The 20511-nt window shown below is 39.2% G+C and overlaps 2 protein-coding genes across 4 annotated transcripts in view; both read left to right on the forward strand.

The window, feature by feature from the left end:
• Positions 1 to 9867, forward strand: part of LOC121874718 — a 98804-nt gene extending 88937 nt beyond the window's left edge. Inside the window, exons 5-10 of one of the 3 annotated variants that reach the window (XM_042378994.1) lie at positions 989 to 1213; positions 1533 to 1614; positions 3264 to 3296; positions 5691 to 5959; positions 7608 to 7867; positions 8841 to 9867. In XM_042378994.1, the coding sequence (XP_042234928.1) occupies positions 989 to 1213; positions 1533 to 1614; positions 3264 to 3296; positions 5691 to 5959; positions 7608 to 7867; positions 8841 to 9225 (1254 nt within the window). In that variant the 3' untranslated portion in view covers positions 9226 to 9867. The remainder of the gene's footprint in view (positions 1 to 988; positions 1214 to 1532; positions 1615 to 3263; positions 3297 to 5690; positions 5960 to 7607; positions 7868 to 8840) is intronic. The other 2 variants (XM_042378996.1, XM_042378997.1) reach the window with 2 other exon arrangements.
• Positions 9868 to 9955: 88 nt separating this feature from the next.
• LOC121874719 lies at positions 9956 to 10811 on the forward strand. Its single transcript, XM_042378998.1, has one exon. The coding sequence runs from the start codon at positions 9962 to 9964 to the stop codon at positions 10694 to 10696; it is 735 nt and encodes a 244-aa protein (XP_042234932.1). The 5' UTR covers positions 9956 to 9961; the 3' UTR covers positions 10697 to 10811.
• The last annotated feature ends 9700 nt before the right edge of the window (positions 10812 to 20511 follow it).

A 20511-nucleotide genomic window follows, 5' to 3' on the forward strand; every position in this document is an offset into this window, starting at 1 on the left:
TATTAATCGTTAGTTAATAATTAGGACATAGTAAATTAGGTGGTTGAGTTATTAAATTTGAACTATAGTTGATGAGTTTCTGTCAACCACGAAATCTGTGTGAGGTGAAATGATGATGGAGAAGAAGTTTTGGGTTTTATCTAAATTTCGCTGGAAATATTAAACTAAAGATATTGTTATGTCACTCATTTGTAATACATTGTAGGATGCAGCAGTTGTACACACGCCCAGGGAATTGACTATAAAAACAGATCCCTTTAAAGTTTACACCAAGGTTACTGAACCAAATTTCATACTTCTTATTTGTGTATGCCATGGAAAAGTACTTGTAAATCATTACTGAAAACACTGATTCTGACTTGAGATTTCATACGGCAGACACCAGAGTATGATTAGGTAACTTTGGTTTTAGTGTAAGTTTTATGAGGGGTACTTGATGCAAAATGTTGAAATGACCAGTCGTTACCACTGTCCTGATGACACAAGTACTCTAAATGTAAACAAAGTACAGCAGTAAATCACCTGTATTTTGATCCTTACCCTTTATTATTTCTGTAACAGTAATAGTAATAGATCCACCACAATCAAGACTGTTTAAGAATAAAGAATATTTTTTTGACCCTTTTCTAACAAGGATCCTAACTGTAAGATTGTTTGGGTCGATGATACTAACATATAAATCTCCCTCAGACACCGATATTAAAATGGTTTAATTCCTGCCGTGTTGACCCATTCGTGTTGTTCTTGTATTTTTAAGAGTATTATTATTCGTAACTATGTGTGTTATACGCATTAAATATATATTTTTTGAACTTTCAGTTTATCTGGATTGGTCCTTGAATTTATTTCCTCTGAGATATTAATATAATGTTGGAAATAACATGTATTATAAATTTGACCAATACACTCGTTCAACAATACACTCGTAAGACGTGAAGGCGTATGGTTAGGAAGTTGCTCTATCTCCATGAGAACATTGCTCCTTCAGGACAGTATGATCACCTCTCCCTCGGAGGGGCCAGTAGAGGAGGAGCGCGAGGAACAAGTGGAGGAAATTGTCGTAGGAGAAACAGATGATGAACCCAACGAGGTGACGTCCAAGGTGTCCGTGTCGATGAAGAATCACAACCTGGTGGTGGAGGTAGAGGGCGCCCCCAACATCCAGGAATCCCCCTCCATTACTGAAAACGGCAAGACTCATCACCTCACCGAGGTAAGTGTGCCAAAACAAAGGTCGAAGATGTCGGTATTTTATCGAATTAAATTTTTTTTTTCTAAATAGAATATGATCTGCATGAACCTTATTTATCCATTCACCCCCCCCCCCTCTCTCTCTCTCTTTCTTTGTTTTATATAGTCATATAAGTTTAAACTACTTTGTCTCTGTAGTCTGTAGATTTGTATTCATACAGTCACAAACGTTTCTTACTTCTACTTCTCTTAGACAATATCTACTTGTTTACTAGCTATCCCACCTTACCTCGTGTCCCCCTCTCAAGCCACAACACTGATCTGTGTGTGTGTGTTTACAGGCACAAGTGGAGCCGCGAGTCTCGACCATCACCGGGGACATGCTCAAGACATTACATCTGCCCGGCACTGGTGAAATAGGCAGTAAGTAACTTTCACATCTTATTAGTAGTTTCCTTTCTTTTAAACTTAAATAACTCGTTCGTTCCAAAGTCATTAACAATAGCTATTTGAAATGTTAAATATTTTACAGAAATTTGGAGTCAATGGAGTTTTATAGTCAGTTTCAGAGGCTGGAGCAAGAACCTAACGTGACCTGGAGATATGTAAGTTTCTTCTCTTTATTTTGTGTATATACAGTAGTCTCTGAGTCACAGCAAGTGAGGTACATTAGCAACATTTATTTCAAATTTCAATCAAGTTTTATATAATTTGTCGCGTTGTGTAGCATCAATATTGAAAAAAAAATTCTCTTTGGATCACCTAACTTAACAGAGATGTCTCATAACACTCATTTTGTCTGTCCGTCCATCCATCCGTCCGTCTATCCATCTACACATCGACTACAACCTCTATGCCTCATAAAGGGCTACAGCTCGACTTTCCTATGTGTTACCAAACTTGTATCTCAATATGGATCAGGGATTAGTTGACCTCAAATGACATTACCGTAGTATACCTCATCAAGGACTAAACAGAGGTGTACTAATTGTTTTACCTGAGCATTATATCACCATTAACCACAAATTAGGATGAACACTTCACTAGACCATGTAACTCATCATCATTTTGGATATACATTTTTTATCCCTTTATTCGTTGTCTTTCATTATTCTTGCTACTGTAATAAAGGTGTTCTGTCATGGTACCCGCTTTTTATAATTAGTTTGATAGCATTTTCTGTTTCTTTACTTGACAACGTTTCTTTCACTTCATATCTGATTATTTGCTCGGCCATTCAGAGTCCTTGTTTCATACCCACGTGATCATAATGTCTCCCCAGAAGTCACTCAGATCTTTCCCATCTTGGACTCCATATATTTCTCAGTCTACCTGTAACTTTTATGTTAAAAGAAATAGTAAATTTCCTCAAGACATTCCCTACATAAGTTAACTCTCATTTGGACAACAATGTGTTAATGACTCTCGTCTTTACGTAATAATTTGGGTTATCGTCACCGGGTACACCATTATTTGTGTGTAATATAAAGGCTTCGTAAGAGTAAGTTGTATGTGAAGGTTCCGGTAGAGCCTGAACGTTCTAAAGTAAGTGGATTTATTTTTTACTCTCTTGTGTAGTGACATAGTTTCCATTTATATCATGTAAATAAATCATATAATCTTGATCACGTCAATATATTACATTCATTCAGTGTCAGACACTGACGCCAGACTCCCATATGCAAAACATTAGAATAAGCTGCAACTCCTGTAAACACCAACCATATGAAAGTATTACCAAACTAGCCATCATTTGCTGGTTATTTTAATTGTGTACTGTATAAGTTTTTGAAATTTGCTTCTGCCTTTAGTGTTTTTATTACGCAATGCATTTTGATTATAATGCTGCTTATATATATATATATATATATATATATATATATATATATATATATATATATATATATATATATATATATATATATATAATTAATCATATTTTATTTTTACATTTGGAATGATCAATATAAACTGTGCTTCACATAAATTTGCTAAACATTTACCATTTTCTGCTTTTAGACAATTTTCATGGCGGCTACATTGTATTCTCCATTTTTATGCATATATTTCAGTTAACTCCCTACTTCAGAAAGGAGTAATAACAGGTGAGCCCGCACAGCTGCTCCTCCTGACCTCTCCAAGCAAGAGTGACCTAATACTAGTTTCTTTTATGACTTTATTAGATTAATTAAGGACACTTTCCCAATGTTGACTCCTCTATGTTTGTTGACAGTTGTGAACAAAGGTGTTACACCATACTACTGTAGCATTTGTCACGAAACTTGCTCTAAAAGATCTGGTAGCATAGGTCACTCTAGCTCTCAGCATCAAGAATGAGGTCTGAGGTCGACTAGTAATCCCCAGATGTTGACGCTCTTCTCCTACAAGATTTTTGCAACGTGTATCCTCGATTTTTGACCTTTATCATCCTTACGTATATTTTTTACCTCTTGTGTGTCTAAGAAGATACGAAGAGATTCACCTTTCCTTTCATCTTAGATATTTTTGTAGAACACCATGGAAGGCCTTGTAACCGATTTTTGTAAAGATGTGTTTGACAAGGAGACTCTTCCTCTTTGGTGAATTTTGAGGCCTTCCAATATCTTACTCCTCCTCCCTACGTGGATCAGTCGTCCGTCTACAGCAGTGTGTCCCTTGTCTTTACTCAGCACCGTATCTCCTCAATGGTATACTTTTCTTAATGTCTTTAGTCTAACTTCTTGTATATATATATATTGAATGGTTAATTTAGGCTGTATTCGAGCCATAGAAGGTGAAGCGTCCCACTCAGTGTTCGTCGTTGGTCTTAGTTACGTGGTCAGTTTGCTATGTAGAATTTGCAGTCATTATCGTTTATATAGACATTTAATGTCATGGTAATTGGATAGTGAAGGACACGATTAACTAGAATGTGAGCAATACAGAGTTTGATGAAGTGTTTTATAGTCATCTGTGTGTAGCCAAGTCTAAATAGTATTCTTGTAAGTCATATCATATTGCTGGACGCCCATTATTCTAGATAATCAGGTCCAACGTCAGTGGTATGCAGTTGAAGCCCAGTAAACAATATGTCAACTGTTCATCTGCTTGATCAACACGATAACTCACTCTTGACTGTGATTGGAACGATAACGTGAAACAATGGTATTTGACATCTGTAAGGGCATCCTCGACTGAGTGAAAAAAAAATATTGTAAAATGTCTTCTGATGAACAAATATTTCGCTTTAAGAAGAAATAGATAAAATGCAACTACCATTTACCAAAAGACATACAGGTGTGTGTTAGTTATGACTGACAGCGGGGAAACAACAGTTGATATCTCTTCATGGTCGTCTCTTACATGACTGTTGTAATTAATAATTATTTTTATCATACTTAAAATAAATCAAACAAATCACACACACACACACACACGCGCGCGCGCGCGCACATATATATAGTAAATCTGTGTAATATAAAAGTTCTATGTTCAGAAGCGTTAATTGCGGCACATTCTTTATGACACTAACCGAGCAAAGAAAAACTCTCTCCACCTCTCCCACAATATGCTTGTTTCTCACGCCTTCTTTTGGGGAGAACAACGGTGGGGATCTGTCCGTGAAAAGCGGCTTTCACAGGCTGCAGGAGGGGAGGCAACACCCGCTGTCTGATAGGGAGGCCACGAGTGTTGTGACCACCTGCACCTACACTGTTCACCTTCCTAGTGGCAAGAGTAATTCCTTCGTACACAATGAGATCTTTAACGTCAGTGCCAAGTCTCCATCTCACTAACTGACAATTGTTTTTATTTACGTTAGGTTGCTGTGAGCTGCCAGATCCGCTTTAAAATATCATCTTAGACTCAATAAAACTACAATCAACTAAACTCACTTGAACGTTATACCTTTTCCGAGCGGAGATTTTTTTTTCTTTGGTGACGTAACCTGTGAATAACTTTTACTGTATTTTTGTATGAAGAAGTAGTTACCCATAACATGTAGACTTTTTAACATAAATAAAGCAGTTATAATCGATTGGAAAGTTGTGAAGGAAATGGGTCTTGGCGGCGCACATATCAAACATGAATCAATAACTAAAGCGTGTGACGAGAACTGCTGGTGCTGGAATTAAAGATGAACGTTTATCACACAAAAGGAGACCAGTGGGAGCGGAGAACCCGTGTGTGACAACCTTTCCCAAAAGGTGATGGTGACACAGCACTATCGGTTCTTGCGCATTTATTCACTTCCCTCGACGATCTGTTGCTAGCCTTTTGATAACTGCCCAAAGAATGAATGTATAAAATTCATCATAATTTTGCCGCTTATAATAAACAAGAAATTGCTGTAATTATGCACACGACGAACAAAAAAAAAATCATTTGCGTTTCATTAGACAGTAGCTTTTGTCACACCAAGGAAATACCATTTCCTTAATAGTGAATCAAATGTTTCTTAATGGCTACAGTAACACGGGAACCTTGTATTGACTTCTAACACGATTCTCTCTCCTGTCTAGTGTACCTTAAGCGTAGTAAGAGCGAGAGGGTTCGCCCGAGGAACACGACAGAGGAGGGAGTCACAGCTGTGGAGGGTGAAACCGTGGAACACATATCCCCACGCCCACATCACCGCCGACTCTCCATGGGCCACCACCCACGTTCTCACCACGCCACGCCTCAGCGCCTAACTGTCGAGCCAGAAAATGGGAACTTCGGCCTCTCCACCTCCGACCTTAGCCTCGACTCCAATAGCTCCTGCAACCCGAGCTACAAATATGGCAACCAGGTGAGTGGGAGTAGCTAGGGTGAGATGTGGATGTTATTAGGATTAAGTAAACAGGTGATTGGAAGTGATTTGGGTGAAGAAATAAGATGATTACGTAGGTTTGACCAGGGCTAAAAAACAAGACGGGAATGGGTGAGGTAGAGGTGAGTGAGCGTAGGTAAGGGGAGGAGAGGACTCGCTTACCGTAGATAAAAGACTTGGCCAAATATTAGGTAAGCCGAGAGAGCAAGATACGGTAAGTTGACGTGATAAGTGACGTAATCAGGTGAGAGTACATCGTTAATATAAATGAGGAAAGTGAGTAGATGTGGCCAGGGTAAGTTAACTAACTAGGTTGATGGGTTGTGGCTAAAATGAAATATACAAGGCAGACGGTGTGGCAAAGTAAGTGGAAGAAGGTGCATGAGTTAAGGCATCAGGTTAGATTAAAGTTACTATAAATTACCTGAGTGATTGAGCATAATTAAGGCAATAAAACCAGGTACATTAGTAGCCAGTAGCCCTGAGACTGTTTTTGATAAAGGTGTAATAATCACATTTAGGAAAGCATTGCTACAGTGTGATTATGGTGAATTACAACTAACTACCTTGAACAGGATCTCGTTCCAGACAAAACCAAAGGCTTCCCAGCAGACTGTTGACAATAAAGACACAAAAACAAGATATGAGTCATTAATAACACATGTTACTACAAGCAATTTTACCTTTAATGCTAACACTAAAAGCTATAGAAGTAAAATACAGTACATCTGAATTATGAGTTAAAAGGCAGTGAAATCTTATTACTGTATGATGAAATGTGTACTGTATCATTATACGCTTTATAATGGCGTTTATATACAGGATAAAATAGAATGAAATGAAAAACAACCTTTCACAGGTGTTTGGATGAAATAACTTGGTGAGGAAGTGAGTGGGTGTGTTTAAAAAGCAAGAATGTGTAAATAAAGAGCTGGTTAGATGTGGTTACGGTGTGATAATCAAGGGGGAAGAGGTAAGCCGATCAGCAGGTGTAGTAAAAAGTGAGTGTGGGAGATTAAAGGAATTAGTGTGTTTAAAGGCTGAAGCTTAGGTGACACAGGTAGGAGAGAGAGTGTGACCTGATAAGCATAAATACCTGAGTTAAGATATACTACCTAAAGTAAGTGTAAGTGGTTAGGGATAAGTGCATGATTGTGGTTAGAGTGGGATAAGTGCATGGGAGTGTTTAGGATGGCAAGACGGCAAGGCAAGGTAAGGAATGGGTGTGTCTAGGCAAGTAATTAGCAAGTACAGGTGAAAAGTAAGTAATTAGGCTTGGGGCTTGCTTAGGCAGGTAAAACGCTAAAACTATGATGAAGTAATCAGGAAAGTCATCGAGGCTGAAGTAAGATAACCAAGTCAATATGCACAGGTAAGTTGAGTGCATAAGAAGAATGAGGAGCTTACTATGTGCGTGTGTGTGGTCAGTGTGTATTAATGAGAGGTGGCTTGGATGGGACAAATTGGGACATGGTAACCAGTGTCTTACCTTATTCAGTCAGAGGTGTAACTGTATTAGTGTCAGGTCAGTGCTTTTCGATACATGACTTTTTTACTATTTAAGCAGTTCCTTGCTCCTTAACACCACACCCTTCGATTACTTTAACTATAATATTTCTTGCGCCAGCAGGTGTCGTATGCGGGAGGGTACTACGGGTACCCAGTGAGTCAAGGGTACCCTGTGACTGACCGAGGGAGCAGACGGATGCATTTAGTCGTTCCCAGAGGAAGTGGGGGCGGTGAGGACACCTTGGGTATACAAAGAGAGAAAGTAGATCGCAAGACTTCGCTGCCCAACTCCATTGACAACCAGCAACAACAACAACAACAGCAGCAGCAGCAACAACAACAGCAACAACAACAGCAACAAGCTGAATCGAAGACAAGGTAAGAGAGAGATGGACAGAAAGAGTTAATTGAGAAAAAGGAATAATTATGGAGAGGGGAAAAATGCAGGAACGGAGAAAAGAGAGTGAGAAATATTAGAGAAATAAAGACAAAAATGAAAATAGGTAAAGACAAATTTTTGACGAGTCTAGGAATGAAAGTAAGGTAAATAAAAAAAACGAATTGGAGATTTGAAACTCCTTAGGATATAAAAATCCGAGAACCTGATATAATGTAAACACAGGAAAAAATAAACAACCGGAATTCTGAAGGAGTGTTGTGTGAGGCAATAAAAGATTTTCAGCATCTTTAAACAATGACAGAACGTTCTTTGGCTATAGTTTAGTTTGTTTGGGTTATATCTATCTGTCTATCTATCTCTCCCTCTGGAATTTCTTAACCGGACAATCAGCTTTAACTCGGGAGGTAAAGAGCACTACTGCCACTGAACATGCAAACATTTTAAAAAGTCACTTTGACTTCTTTTCTTTTTTATTTATCTAGAAAGACACATTTAAGTTCTTAACAACAAATTTAGTTAGCATTTCAGTCTTGGAAAGTAATGATAAAATTATAATTAATGTTAAAATATACCATGAACCGGGGTATGGTGACCATATGTAATTCCTGACACTTCTCTGAATTATGACAGTATCCATTTGCCCTTCTGACGAAACCACTTACATGATTGTTTAGTCGGAAAAGGACTGTATAATGAGTCGTTTTGATTTCCCTCTCCTCTCATTTCAAAATGATTTAATTACGTAAGCATGTGCTGTATATATTACGAGGAAAAACCTAGCTCTCCCACTCACAACTTTCGCACAATCGAAATGTTTTCCTTTAACTGGTGTACCGATATAAATTATCCATCAATACAGAGACGGAAAACGATATTCTCTTTGGTCTGACTCATTTACCTTTATGTACATTAGGTCTGGAAGCAGGTAGTAATGTGGTGTTAATGTTACAGCTGTCTGTCCCCGTCGAGGTCGATGTCCCGTGGGGCACTGAGTAAGCAGTACTCCTTACCAGCCAGTGCCCGTAACACCCGCTACATGCCCCGTCACCGGCACTCCTTCCGTCACGACCGCCCACAATACCAGCACCATGAGCGCGCCTTCGATCACCCGCACGTTCGCACTCATTCTGCCTCACTCCACGCCCCTCACGACCACCGCCCACACGTCCCTCGCGAGCTACACTCCCCACGTCACGAGAGCCCTCACCTGCCGCGGGAACTTCACTCACCGCGCCTGGAAAGTCCCCATCAGCCGCGGGAACTACACTCGCCACGCCTGGAAACCACCGTCGTGACCCCGATCATTGTAGACGAGGCACAAGACCAGCCCACGTAGGGACGGAGAGGCCCAGGCGTCCTGTACGTCATCTATGAAGTGGATGAAAACTCAGACAACAATCCACTCGCCGGAACCAGAAGATACCTTGAAGAAATACCAGGGAATTATCATGAAGGAATTACGGACCAATATCACGGTGAAAGTACAGATGAATATTATGGGGAGAGTGCGGATGAATATTACGAAGAAAGTGCAGACGAATATCGCGGGGAAAGTGCAGACGAATATTACGGAGAAAGTGAGAGTGAATATCACGGAGAAAGTTCGACTGACTATCATAAGCAAAATTCTGATAAATATAGGAGTGAAAGTGAGAGTGAATTTCGTGGGGAAAGTGAAGATCAGTATCAGAAGGAAAGTGCACATACATATCGTAGGGAAAGCACAGATCAAAACCCTAGGGAAAGCATTGATCAATGTCACGACGAAAATGTGGATGACTGCAGTAGAGAAAGTGCCAGTGAGTATTATGAGGAAAGTGCCAGTGAGTATCATGGCGAAAGTGGAGACGAATATTACGGGGACAGTGTGGATCGATATCATGAGAAAAATGTTGATCAAGATCTCAGGAAAAATGTGGATCAGTGTCATAGAAAAAGCGTGGATCAACATGAGGAGAAAGGTGTGGATCAATTTCATGAGGCAGGTGTGGATCAGTTTCATGGGACAGGTGTGGATCACTATCTTGAAAAAGGTGTGGATCAGTTTCATGGGGCAGGTGTAGATCAGTTTCATGGGACAGGTGTGGATCACTATCTTGAAAAAGGTGTGGATCAGTTTCATGGGACAGGTGTGGATCAGTTTCATGGGACAGGTGTGGATCACTATCTTGAAAAAGGTGTGGATCAATTTCATGAGGCAGGTGTGGATCAATTTCATGGGACAGGTGTGGATCAGTTTCATGGGACAGGTGTGGATCAACATCGTGAGAAAGGTGTGGATCAATTTCATGGGACAGGTGTGGATCAGTTTCATGGGACAGGTGTGGATCAACATCGTGAGAAAGGTGTGGATCAATTTCATGGGACAGGTATGGATCAATTTCATGGGACAGGTGTGCATCACTATCTTGAGAAAGGTGTGGATCAGTTTCATGGGACAGGTGTGGATCAGTTTCATGGGACAGGTGTGGATCACTATCTTGAGAAAGGTGTGGATCAGTTTCATGGGACAGGTGTGGATCACTATCGTGAGAAAAGTGTGGATCAGTTTCATGGGACAGGTGTGGATCAACATCGTGAGAAAGGTGTGGATCAGTTTCATGGAACAGGTGTGGATCACTATCTTAAGAAAGGTGTGGATTACTATCTTAAGAAAGGTGTGGATCACTATCTTAAGAAAGGTGTGGATCAGTTTCATGGGACAGGTGTGGATCAGTTTCATGGGACAGGTATGGATCACTACCTTGAGACAGGTGTGGATCAGTTTCATGAGACAGGTGTGGATCAGTATCATGGGACAGGTGTAGATCAGTTTCATGGGACAGGTGTGGATCAGTATCATGGAACAGGTGTGGATCAGTTTCATGGGACAGGTGTGGATCACTACCTTGAGACAGGTGTGGATCAGTTTCATGGGACAGGTGTGGATCAGTATCATGGGACAGGTATAGATCAGTTTCATGGGACGGGTGTGGATCAGTTTCATGGGACGGGTGTGGATCAGTTTCATGGGTCAGGTGTGGATCAGTATCATGGAACAGGTGTGGATCAGTTTCATGGGACAGGTGTGGATCAGTTTCATGGGACAGGTGTGGATCAGTATCACGGGAAAGATGGGGATCATTATGTCGGGAGAAGCGTGGATCACTATCATGGGAAAAAGATGGATCATGTTCTTGGTAAAACTGTGCATCAATATCATGAGAAAGGTGTGGATCAGTTTCATGGGCCAGGTGTAGATCACTATCTTGAGAGAGGTGTGGATCCTTATTCCGGGAGAAAAGTGGATCCACATCTTAAAAAAGGTGTAGTTTCACGTTTTGAGAAAGTTGTGGATCCACATCTCGGGAAAGTTATGGATCCGCATCTCGGGAAAGTTGTGGATCCACATTTCGGGAAAGTTATAGATCCACATTTCGGGAAAGTTATAGATCCACATCTCGGGAAAGTTATAGATCCACATTTCGGGAAAGTTATAGATCCACATCTCGGGAAAGTTATAGATCCACATCTCGGGAAAGTTATAGATCCACATCTCGAGAAAGTTATAGATCCACATTTCGGGAAAATTATGGATCCACATCTCGGGAAAGGTAAAGGTGTTGATCCACATCTTGAGAAAGTTATGGATCCACATCATGAGAAAGGTTTGGATCAGTACCCCGGGAAAAGTGTGGATCAGTATCGTAGTGAGAGGGTGGATGACCGTCGTAGAGGAAGTATGGGTGAATATGGCGGGGAAATTATGGATCAAAATTATCCAATGGATTATCCCCCGCAGTTCCCTACAAAGTATCCAATAGGGTACCAAATAAAACAGCCTGAGGAATATATAGAGGTATACAAGGAAGAATATACAGAGATATACCATGAACAATATACAACCTTCTTCCAGAGCAAATATCCACGTCAATATCCGGTGAAATACCAGGTAGAATATCAACCAGAAATTCATGAGGGATATCCAGAGGAATATCCAAATAAACCAGTACAATATGTAGAGGAATATCCCAAAGAAAGTGCCGATGACAAATGGATAGTTTCAAGTAAGAAAAAACAATAGTTCGGTGTAAGAAACTAACATGGTCCCTATCTGGCAAATGTAATATGTGTGTGTGTGTGTCATATGTGTTTAGGAATTAGGTTATACGGAGACAAAAAAGAAAGTGGTATGTGCTTTCTATATACGTTGATTGATGAAAATAAGTGTTTCCTGAAAATGCATGGCTACCTATTTTGTGCATATTGTTGATAAATTTAACATTACCGGAAATTATCGAATAGGGAAAGGGTACTGGAATATATATATATATATATATATATATATATATATATATATATATATATATATATATATATATATATATATAAAGGGGATGTTAATATCACTGAACATACACTATGCAAAGTTAATCGTATGTACTCGAAATATAGATTACACTGCTGCTGCTTAAGTCATTGTTGCACTGTAATCAGATACTATCATAAAAATCTACCACATGATTGAATTACAGTGAGAATTACAATTTCAGGAAACATGAGAGTCACTTTTAACTACAAAAAATATTATTAAACATTTAGACGAATGAATCACAATTTCACATTTTCATCAAAAATATTCGTCATTCTACGAAACGGGAATATAATATTATTAAATATCACCTGAAAGTATTATATAAAATTTAAGTTTGAAGATAGATACTTCCATAGAAGGTTTAAGGTACACAATAATTATCAAACATTAAATACAGTGGAGACCAAAGCTGAGTGAGGACTGCGACGCCTTACTGCTGTGTGCGGACTCTGGGTCTGGTGGGGAGACACTAGACAGCCACCTCGTTTTTACAAATACAAACTACACTTGTAACTCTTTCATAGGTGGTGAACTAAGATCTTTGGATTTATTGAAAGTTTATCATAACAAAAACTACTTGAGAATATATATATATATATATATATATATATATATATATATATATATATATATATATATATATATATATATATATATATATATATATATATATATATATATATAAGATTTAAACTAATAAATGTTATCAAAATTAATAAAGTGCACCAAACTTGTAACAAAGTAGTCAGTGTTCTGTTAATATGAACAGTTTTCGAACACCACCGATCAATGAACAAAAACAGGAACTACTTTAGTGATCCTCGCAAAACTTAAGGATACACAGTGTGTGTGTGTGTGTGTGTGGCAATGTCTTATAACCTGCTGCTGTAGAAAGTGAGTGTTGGTCGTCCAGAAAGTGTCAGACCCAGTAAAATGTGTCGCTAGTGAGAGAACAGATCTTTGAGGACAAATTCCCTCCTGGTTTTTACATAAAAAATAAGGAAAGAGAAAACAGCACGGAATAAATAGCAATACATATGTTACCGGGGAAAGCAACCATAGTTTTTTTTTTACTTGTCTTAGGCGTAACTAAAACAATAATCCCGTCGAGTATAAATGAAAGGCAAATCCACCAAATATGTGTTAAACAAGTCTCGCTCCTGCGGGAACAAACACAGGACTAACTGAAAAGAAACTTATGTATATTGTAATATATAATCATTATTTTTAATAGGTTTATTTGGTGAATTTGTTAAATATATATGACGATTCTTCAGGGAAGTTCCATTAGTGTAGCTGACAGCAGTAACCTCTTGTGACGCTGTCTACAAGTTCAGCTTCTGCGGGTAAGCAGTAAATCCTGTCATTATATAGCACGAGCCACTATAGGACGGAAGGGGAAGATGGAGAACATTTGTAATGCTTACCTAAGATAACATGACTTGTGTATATATAAATTCTGTATGGAACTCAGTTTTGGTCATAAAAGAAAACTTCAGTGCATCTTGTAACGTTTGAATAATACTATAAGTTCCCAGGCCGTGCAAAATACTGTACGAATTGCATCCCTTTCCTGTGCGTATCCTACTCTTAAGATGAATAATAGCTAAGTTTACTTCAGCTTCCACCACGAGGATCAGTTTCACAGTGATAAAATGTAGAGGTCGCTGTGGAACCTTTTTTTTTTTATATATATATATTAGTCATAGAAGTATTCAGTCTAATTCCCCACGTATCGAGCTTATTGGTCGTTTTAAGACGTCCTATCTCATTTATCGTATCCTAAACCTATTCTGACACTCATCTCTCTCCATTTTGACTTTTTTTTCCTCCTTTTTGTACGCTGTGTCTGCCTCTTATCCTCCCGCCTGATATAATCCTACCCGGTCACTTCTCTCATATTTTATCAATCTTCTCACTTAATATTCTCATTCTTACATTCACACATTCCTCTTATATCTTCTCATTTTTCATACCTATCACTTCTTATACTCATAGTTCTCACACATTTTTACCTCTTGTCTTCCCCATACCTGTTTCACCTTTCATTTTTGTGAAATCTCATTCATCTTTACCTCTTTTCTCATAACCTATAATCTCGTCTCTCCATATCCTTTCTATCCTGCCTTGTATCTCTTTCTCATTTTTTCCAATTACTTCTTTATCAGTCTTTCCTTGTCATCCCTTTACCTGTCCTTTCTCTTAGTTAGTAGTTACCAGTCTCACCTGTCATTACCTTCCTAAGAGGGCGATAGATACAGTAGCGTGAGTCTGATAGCTCCTTACTACCTCATCAATATACTAGGCTGGCTCAAGAAGGTAACATTGAATCCCTTACTACAAATTTGGATTCAGTTACCGATATCAAATTAGTTTTTTCTATTCTTCGTTATTCTAGTTATCTAAGGATTCTTCTCCACGACCTTTACAGCCTTGTCATACCTATTCCTTCCACAAGCAAGTCAACCTCCACATTATCCATCACTGGTGTCATTCCCCCATAACCACCGTGCCTCATCCACTGTCCTAGATTCAGTGACATTACACAATCATTACTGCTTCATCCATCGTTAGCTCTAGCATTGAACTACATTAAGGTCTAATTCACGATATGAATTAATACCATCTTGACCCCCAATCATCGACGACACAGACAGACAATTACACCAGGTTGTGTCACTAGTGCTTCTTGTATTCTTCCACCCACAGTCCAGGTCAAGGAATATCGTGCAGTATTTCCATGTACAAGTTGTCATAGTTTTAGATTATTCATGATCAAATATTTTGTACTGAACATCAACCAGTGATCACTCGATAAACATGAATCTATATACAAACTAAAACAAGTCATCTCTTAGTTGATTACAGCTAAGCTTAAGATGGTGAATACAGCGCCATGGTCATTTTGGTTCATAATTTAGAACACCTGTTAAAGAAACACTAGGGATGTATGTAAGCTTAGCTAGTGATACAAAACCACCTCTAACCTAGTAGTCTGATCTTCTGTCTGAGTGCTAATTTGTAGTCGTTATGGGACTGAATCATATACCACCATCAAAACCTTATCAAGAAAATCCTTACCTTTAGTTCTCATATATCTGTAGCTTGAGCTGATATTCTATGATTTTCCTCAAGGCCATTATAAGCGACTTAGAGTAAAAAGCTGTATCATTGATGTTTAAGTTAGATAATTGCATTCTTCTGTACAGGATATGTTTGTAGGTGACTTTAGTGCAGGTTTCCTCTCTGATAAGTGGCTGTCAAGTGGAGTGCTTTTGGTGAGATAGAAGTCTTCACTGATCCACTGTTAAAAGAGTATTTCTGCAAAAAAAAAAAGGAATATTTTCTGTGAATTTATGAATGCTTTCCGGTTGTGTTTTAACCAATAATGTTCCGGTTTAGTTCCCTGTAGCACTAACATGAATATATACACTATGGCTTAATGTATGTCGAAAAACTGTTACAAGCAGAGCTCAACAAGACAGAGTAATCAATATTCTTCACTCAGTGTACTGAATGATAATCTACTGCTTGTACACTCTAACTTAAAAATTTCTGAAGTGACTGTATATATTGTTGTGGCTCCACAATGTAAAATGTGAATGTTGTGAATGTATTTATAAATCTTGTGTGTGACGTCAACAAAGGCTTTTTGATGACGTCATGAATATTATGCGTCTCAACTTGGTTTCGTCGACGATGGACGCGGCAACAAGCCTCCTGTCTAGTGTGAGGTCGACAGTCCTCGTCGTCGAATGGTTAACAATTCACATTCATTCTCGTCGTTGTACTTTGCTCGTAAAATCTGCCTTCCCTCTCTCCTGACCTACCTTGAGCTATAATGTGTCTCTAAACATCTTAACATGTTTCCCGACCGCCCTCGACACTTTATGTACACCTTTACGATTGTCATTGCTTTTGGAGCAAGGCTATAGGTGCAGCGTTACAGCAAGGGAATTGCAATAGATATATACTGTAGAGGCTTCCACACACACATGCATATATATATATATATATATATATATATATATATATATATATATATATATATATATATATATATATATATATATATATATATGAACAAAGACTTTTTATTGAATCAGACAATCATTTTGTACACGGCATTTTTGAACGCCAGAAACGAGATCTGTCGCCTAGTTCTAGAAGACAATTTATAGTGTCAGGTAAGGATCTAACCGCAACCTGTTTTGCTATTCAAAAGTTATCTGAGTTTCAATGCTGCTGCATCCACCTTGTCCAAACAGATGCAAAGTTTATGATCTAGCCTAAGAAAAACCTTAAAAGACATTACTGTATATTAGACTTCTGACTTTCTTGGGTGGGAAGTTCACACCCTCCCTGGAATATAAGGTTCTTGCTGAAAATGATCTAATTTGTCTATATATACTTTAGATATGTGATCACAATTAGCAACAAAATGTGAACATACGGAAGCTTCGCTTGACATGATTGTTATACCAGTACTTTCTGTTTTTCGACGCTTGTACGCTCCCAGGACCTCGAATAGGCTTCTAGGCCCCCCATACTCGGTATTTTCATGTACAACGTTATCTTTTGGAATATCACTGTGCACCTAATGCTTATATCTGCTGTATATACAGTTATCTATGAGAAGCTCACACACTGTAATAATACTAGCATCATATATGTTATGAGTTTCACATGTTGTACATTAGCGTTACTTTTATTCGTACAGAGGTCACGGCACATGTGATGTAAACACCTTTATCTTATCATGATGAAGGCGGTATGGAAATATGTCAGGATCTATAAGCCTATATAAAAATATATATACATATATACAGTATATCGATGTGATATATTCTATTACAGTCAATGAGGATGGAGGCGGCTCCATAAAGATTTTGTAGCGGTAGCTGAGACTGCCAAGCCTGCGGTAGTCTGGCTGGAGATCACTAGCCAGCTGCAGATGGTACGGTAGCGAACCGAAGATTAGTGTACCATCACCTGCCCCCATTTTCTACCTCTAGTATAATCTATGTTTGTATCATACCCCTGCCACCTTTGCATTACTGTATATAAGGGTTTTTCTATCAGTATTGACTTACTTGCACAGAAGAATATTAAGACAATAATAATAAAAAGATATATAAATTTGCATCTTTGCTTAATGTAGAAATATAGAAATCAGTAAAATGCATTAAACTCCAAGTGAAGGTGACTAACTGCACGCCAGCTTGATGAGATTCCCGAGCAGCTTTAAGGAAGAAGAAGACACCCATAATCACAGCCTCTTTTATACTTAATTCTGGAAATTACCCACACAAGGCTGTAGGCAAGGTAAACACAATTTTTATAACTTGATTTTGTTCGTCCTGCGCATTTCAGAGAAACAACTTTCAGTCTAGTGAGAAATATAAGACGATCTGCCGTAGCCTGTGGATACATAGATTTTTATATTATCTTGTACGGTGAAGGGAGAAGCATCTTTTGCACTTGTTCTTGAAGTTAGATGTTGTCTCGTCCTCAGGCTAAGAGAAAACAATAAATAATAGTTTATTATCAAGTGCGTTTATTTAGTTGTATGACTCGCCAAACCAAATATGTCAGTTGCTAGTTCACCTATTGCAAACATTTAATTATTCCTTGGTTACGCTCAGAATGAAAGTAATGAAACCTTTGATAACTTTTCAGTAAGTTGCATTACGGTTCTTAAATGTTCGTTTCCCTGTTTATTCGTGCATAATTTGTATTTGTAAACAAGAGTTAACTCTTTAAAACTTTGTGTCTGGTTGTTTACATTGGTGCAGCAGAGAATGTGTATGAAAGTCTCAGTAGTACGACTGTCTCCACCAACTGTGCTTGGTAGACCTGAGCCACGCTGGCCTTAAGACAGTTTGGCCTAAGTGTGTGCCAGCGTACAAATTTTAGGGAATTAGTACATGTAAGTCAAGGCGACTGCATGGAAGGATATTTCGCACCCATTGATGTGCATAGCCTCAGTTAACCTATACTGTATAAGGGAATGTGTCGACAGGGTTTCTGTGAGTCTGCCTTATTTTTGTAAACAGCCAACAAACATACAGCCCGGCCTGTGTCCACTTTGTTAACAACCCGCTCACAATATTACTATTTATCTAAATGAATAGAGATATTATCCACACAGCTTCTTAGCTGATCAAAAAGTGAAAGTGGCGTCCATGGAACAGAAGGATGACCAAGAACGGATCATAGTCTGCGTCAGTACACACGAATAGACACATAGGCTGGGCAAAAACCTCTTTCACTCAGTATGTCAGGATTGTTATTCACAAAACTGACTGACTGACGCAGCCAAAAATTATTTATACACAGCATTAAGTGTCTATCAAAATGATTTCGACAAAAAGGAAAAATATTACCAGCGAGTGTAATATGTGCACCAAATCAATAGCCTTAAGGATACACCAAAAGTGTTTGTACTCATAACAGAGCGGACCGTTGGTTGGCTGGCGTTGAATGAGTTACGTGACATCACAGGAGCAACGAATACACTCCTCCCTACGCGTGTGACCCGCAGTCTTACCCACTTACCACTGACCTTCTACTCAGAAATTAGTTTTAGGGATTTTTTTGACTACACTATAGTCTTTACTGGAACCTTTGTGACTAAACCGACCGTTACATAAAAGAGAACTAAACGATAACATATAATATATTGGCGATAATTATAGAGCACTGGGGGTATCTAACTTAAGTTTCAGAGATATTTATTACTAAAATAGGAATTATTCATATATATAGGAACGAATAACATGATTACCTTTTTTTGTAAACGTTATAAAGACCAACCAGTACATGCTGATTTTTGTAGTAGTGGGACGGGCCTGCCTCATCCTTTAAATGTACAGACAACCTAGACTTATTTTGTAATATTTGGTAAAGTTTGGAGGACATAACAGATTTATCTTCTTGTGGCGGTGAGAGAGTGAGCTTAACAATGTTGGTAGATAATCCACAGTGTTGGCAATTATCAAGAAGGAGAACCTGTAACATAATTATCATCACATTCGCCATATGTATGCTTAAGTAGCACAATATATTGTGATTTCCTTAAGAGGCAGCGACCTAATGTATAACCACGACTCGCTGCATTGCACTGCCCGTGATAATGTTCTTGAGTTGTGCCTCACTCTCTCCTACTCACCATCATGCTCCCCGGCAACCACACAACACTATCTTGCGTTACGGCAACCACACAACACTATCATGCTCCCTGGCAACCATACAACACTATCATGCTCTACGGCAACCACACAACACTATCATGCTCCCCGGCAACCACACAACACTATCATGCTCCCCGGCAACCACACAACACTATCATGCTCCCCGGCAACCACACAACACTATCATGCTCCCCGGCAACCACACAACGCTATCATGCTCTACGGCAACCACACATCACTATCATGCTCCACGGCAACCACACAGCACTATCATGCTCTATGGCAACCACACATCACTATCATGCTCCCCGGCAACCACACAACACTATTATGCTCCCTGGCAACCACACAACGCTATCATGCTCTACAACCACACATCACTATCATGCTCCACGCAACCACACAACACCATCATGCCCCGGCAACCACACAACACTATCATGCTCTACAGCTACCCAACCACACAACACTATCATGCTCTACAGCAGCCACACAACACTATCATGCTCCCCATATCACCACGGCAACCACACATCACTATCATCACGGCAACCACACAGCACTATCATGCTCTACGGCAACCACACATCACTATCATGCTCCCCGGCAACCACACAACACTATTATGCTCCCTGGCAACCACACAACGCTATCATGCTCTACGGCAACCACACATCACTATCATGCTCCCCGGCAACCACACAACGCTATCATGCTCCACGGCAACCACACAACGCTATCATGCTATCCGGCAACCACACAACACTATCATGCTCCCCGGCAACCACACAACACTATCATGCTCCCCGGCAACCACACAACGCTATCATGCTATCCGGCAACCACACAACACTATCATGCTCCCCGGCAAACACACATCAATATCATGCTCCACGGCAACCACACAACGCTATCATGCTCCACGGCAACCACGCAACACCACTAAAATTCAACTTTGGTCAACTCTGAAGTAAACATATGCTTAAAGAGAATTAATGCAGGTATGTATAAATTAGGCCCTTTTTTTAAGCCTATAAGATTTAAAAAAAATTATACTTATTCTAGTTTCAAGTTG

Source organism: Homarus americanus, unplaced genomic scaffold, assembly GCF_018991925.1.
Source record: "Homarus americanus isolate GMGI-L3 unplaced genomic scaffold, GMGI_Hamer_2.0 scaffold34360, whole genome shotgun sequence".
Lineage (NCBI taxonomy): Eukaryota > Metazoa > Arthropoda > Malacostraca > Decapoda > Nephropidae > Homarus > Homarus americanus.

Coding starts and splice junctions, on each gene's coding strand:
- LOC121874719 (XM_042378998.1), top strand. CDS start 9,962: ATGGGACAGGTGTGGATCACTATCTTGAAAAAGGTGTGGATCAGTTTC.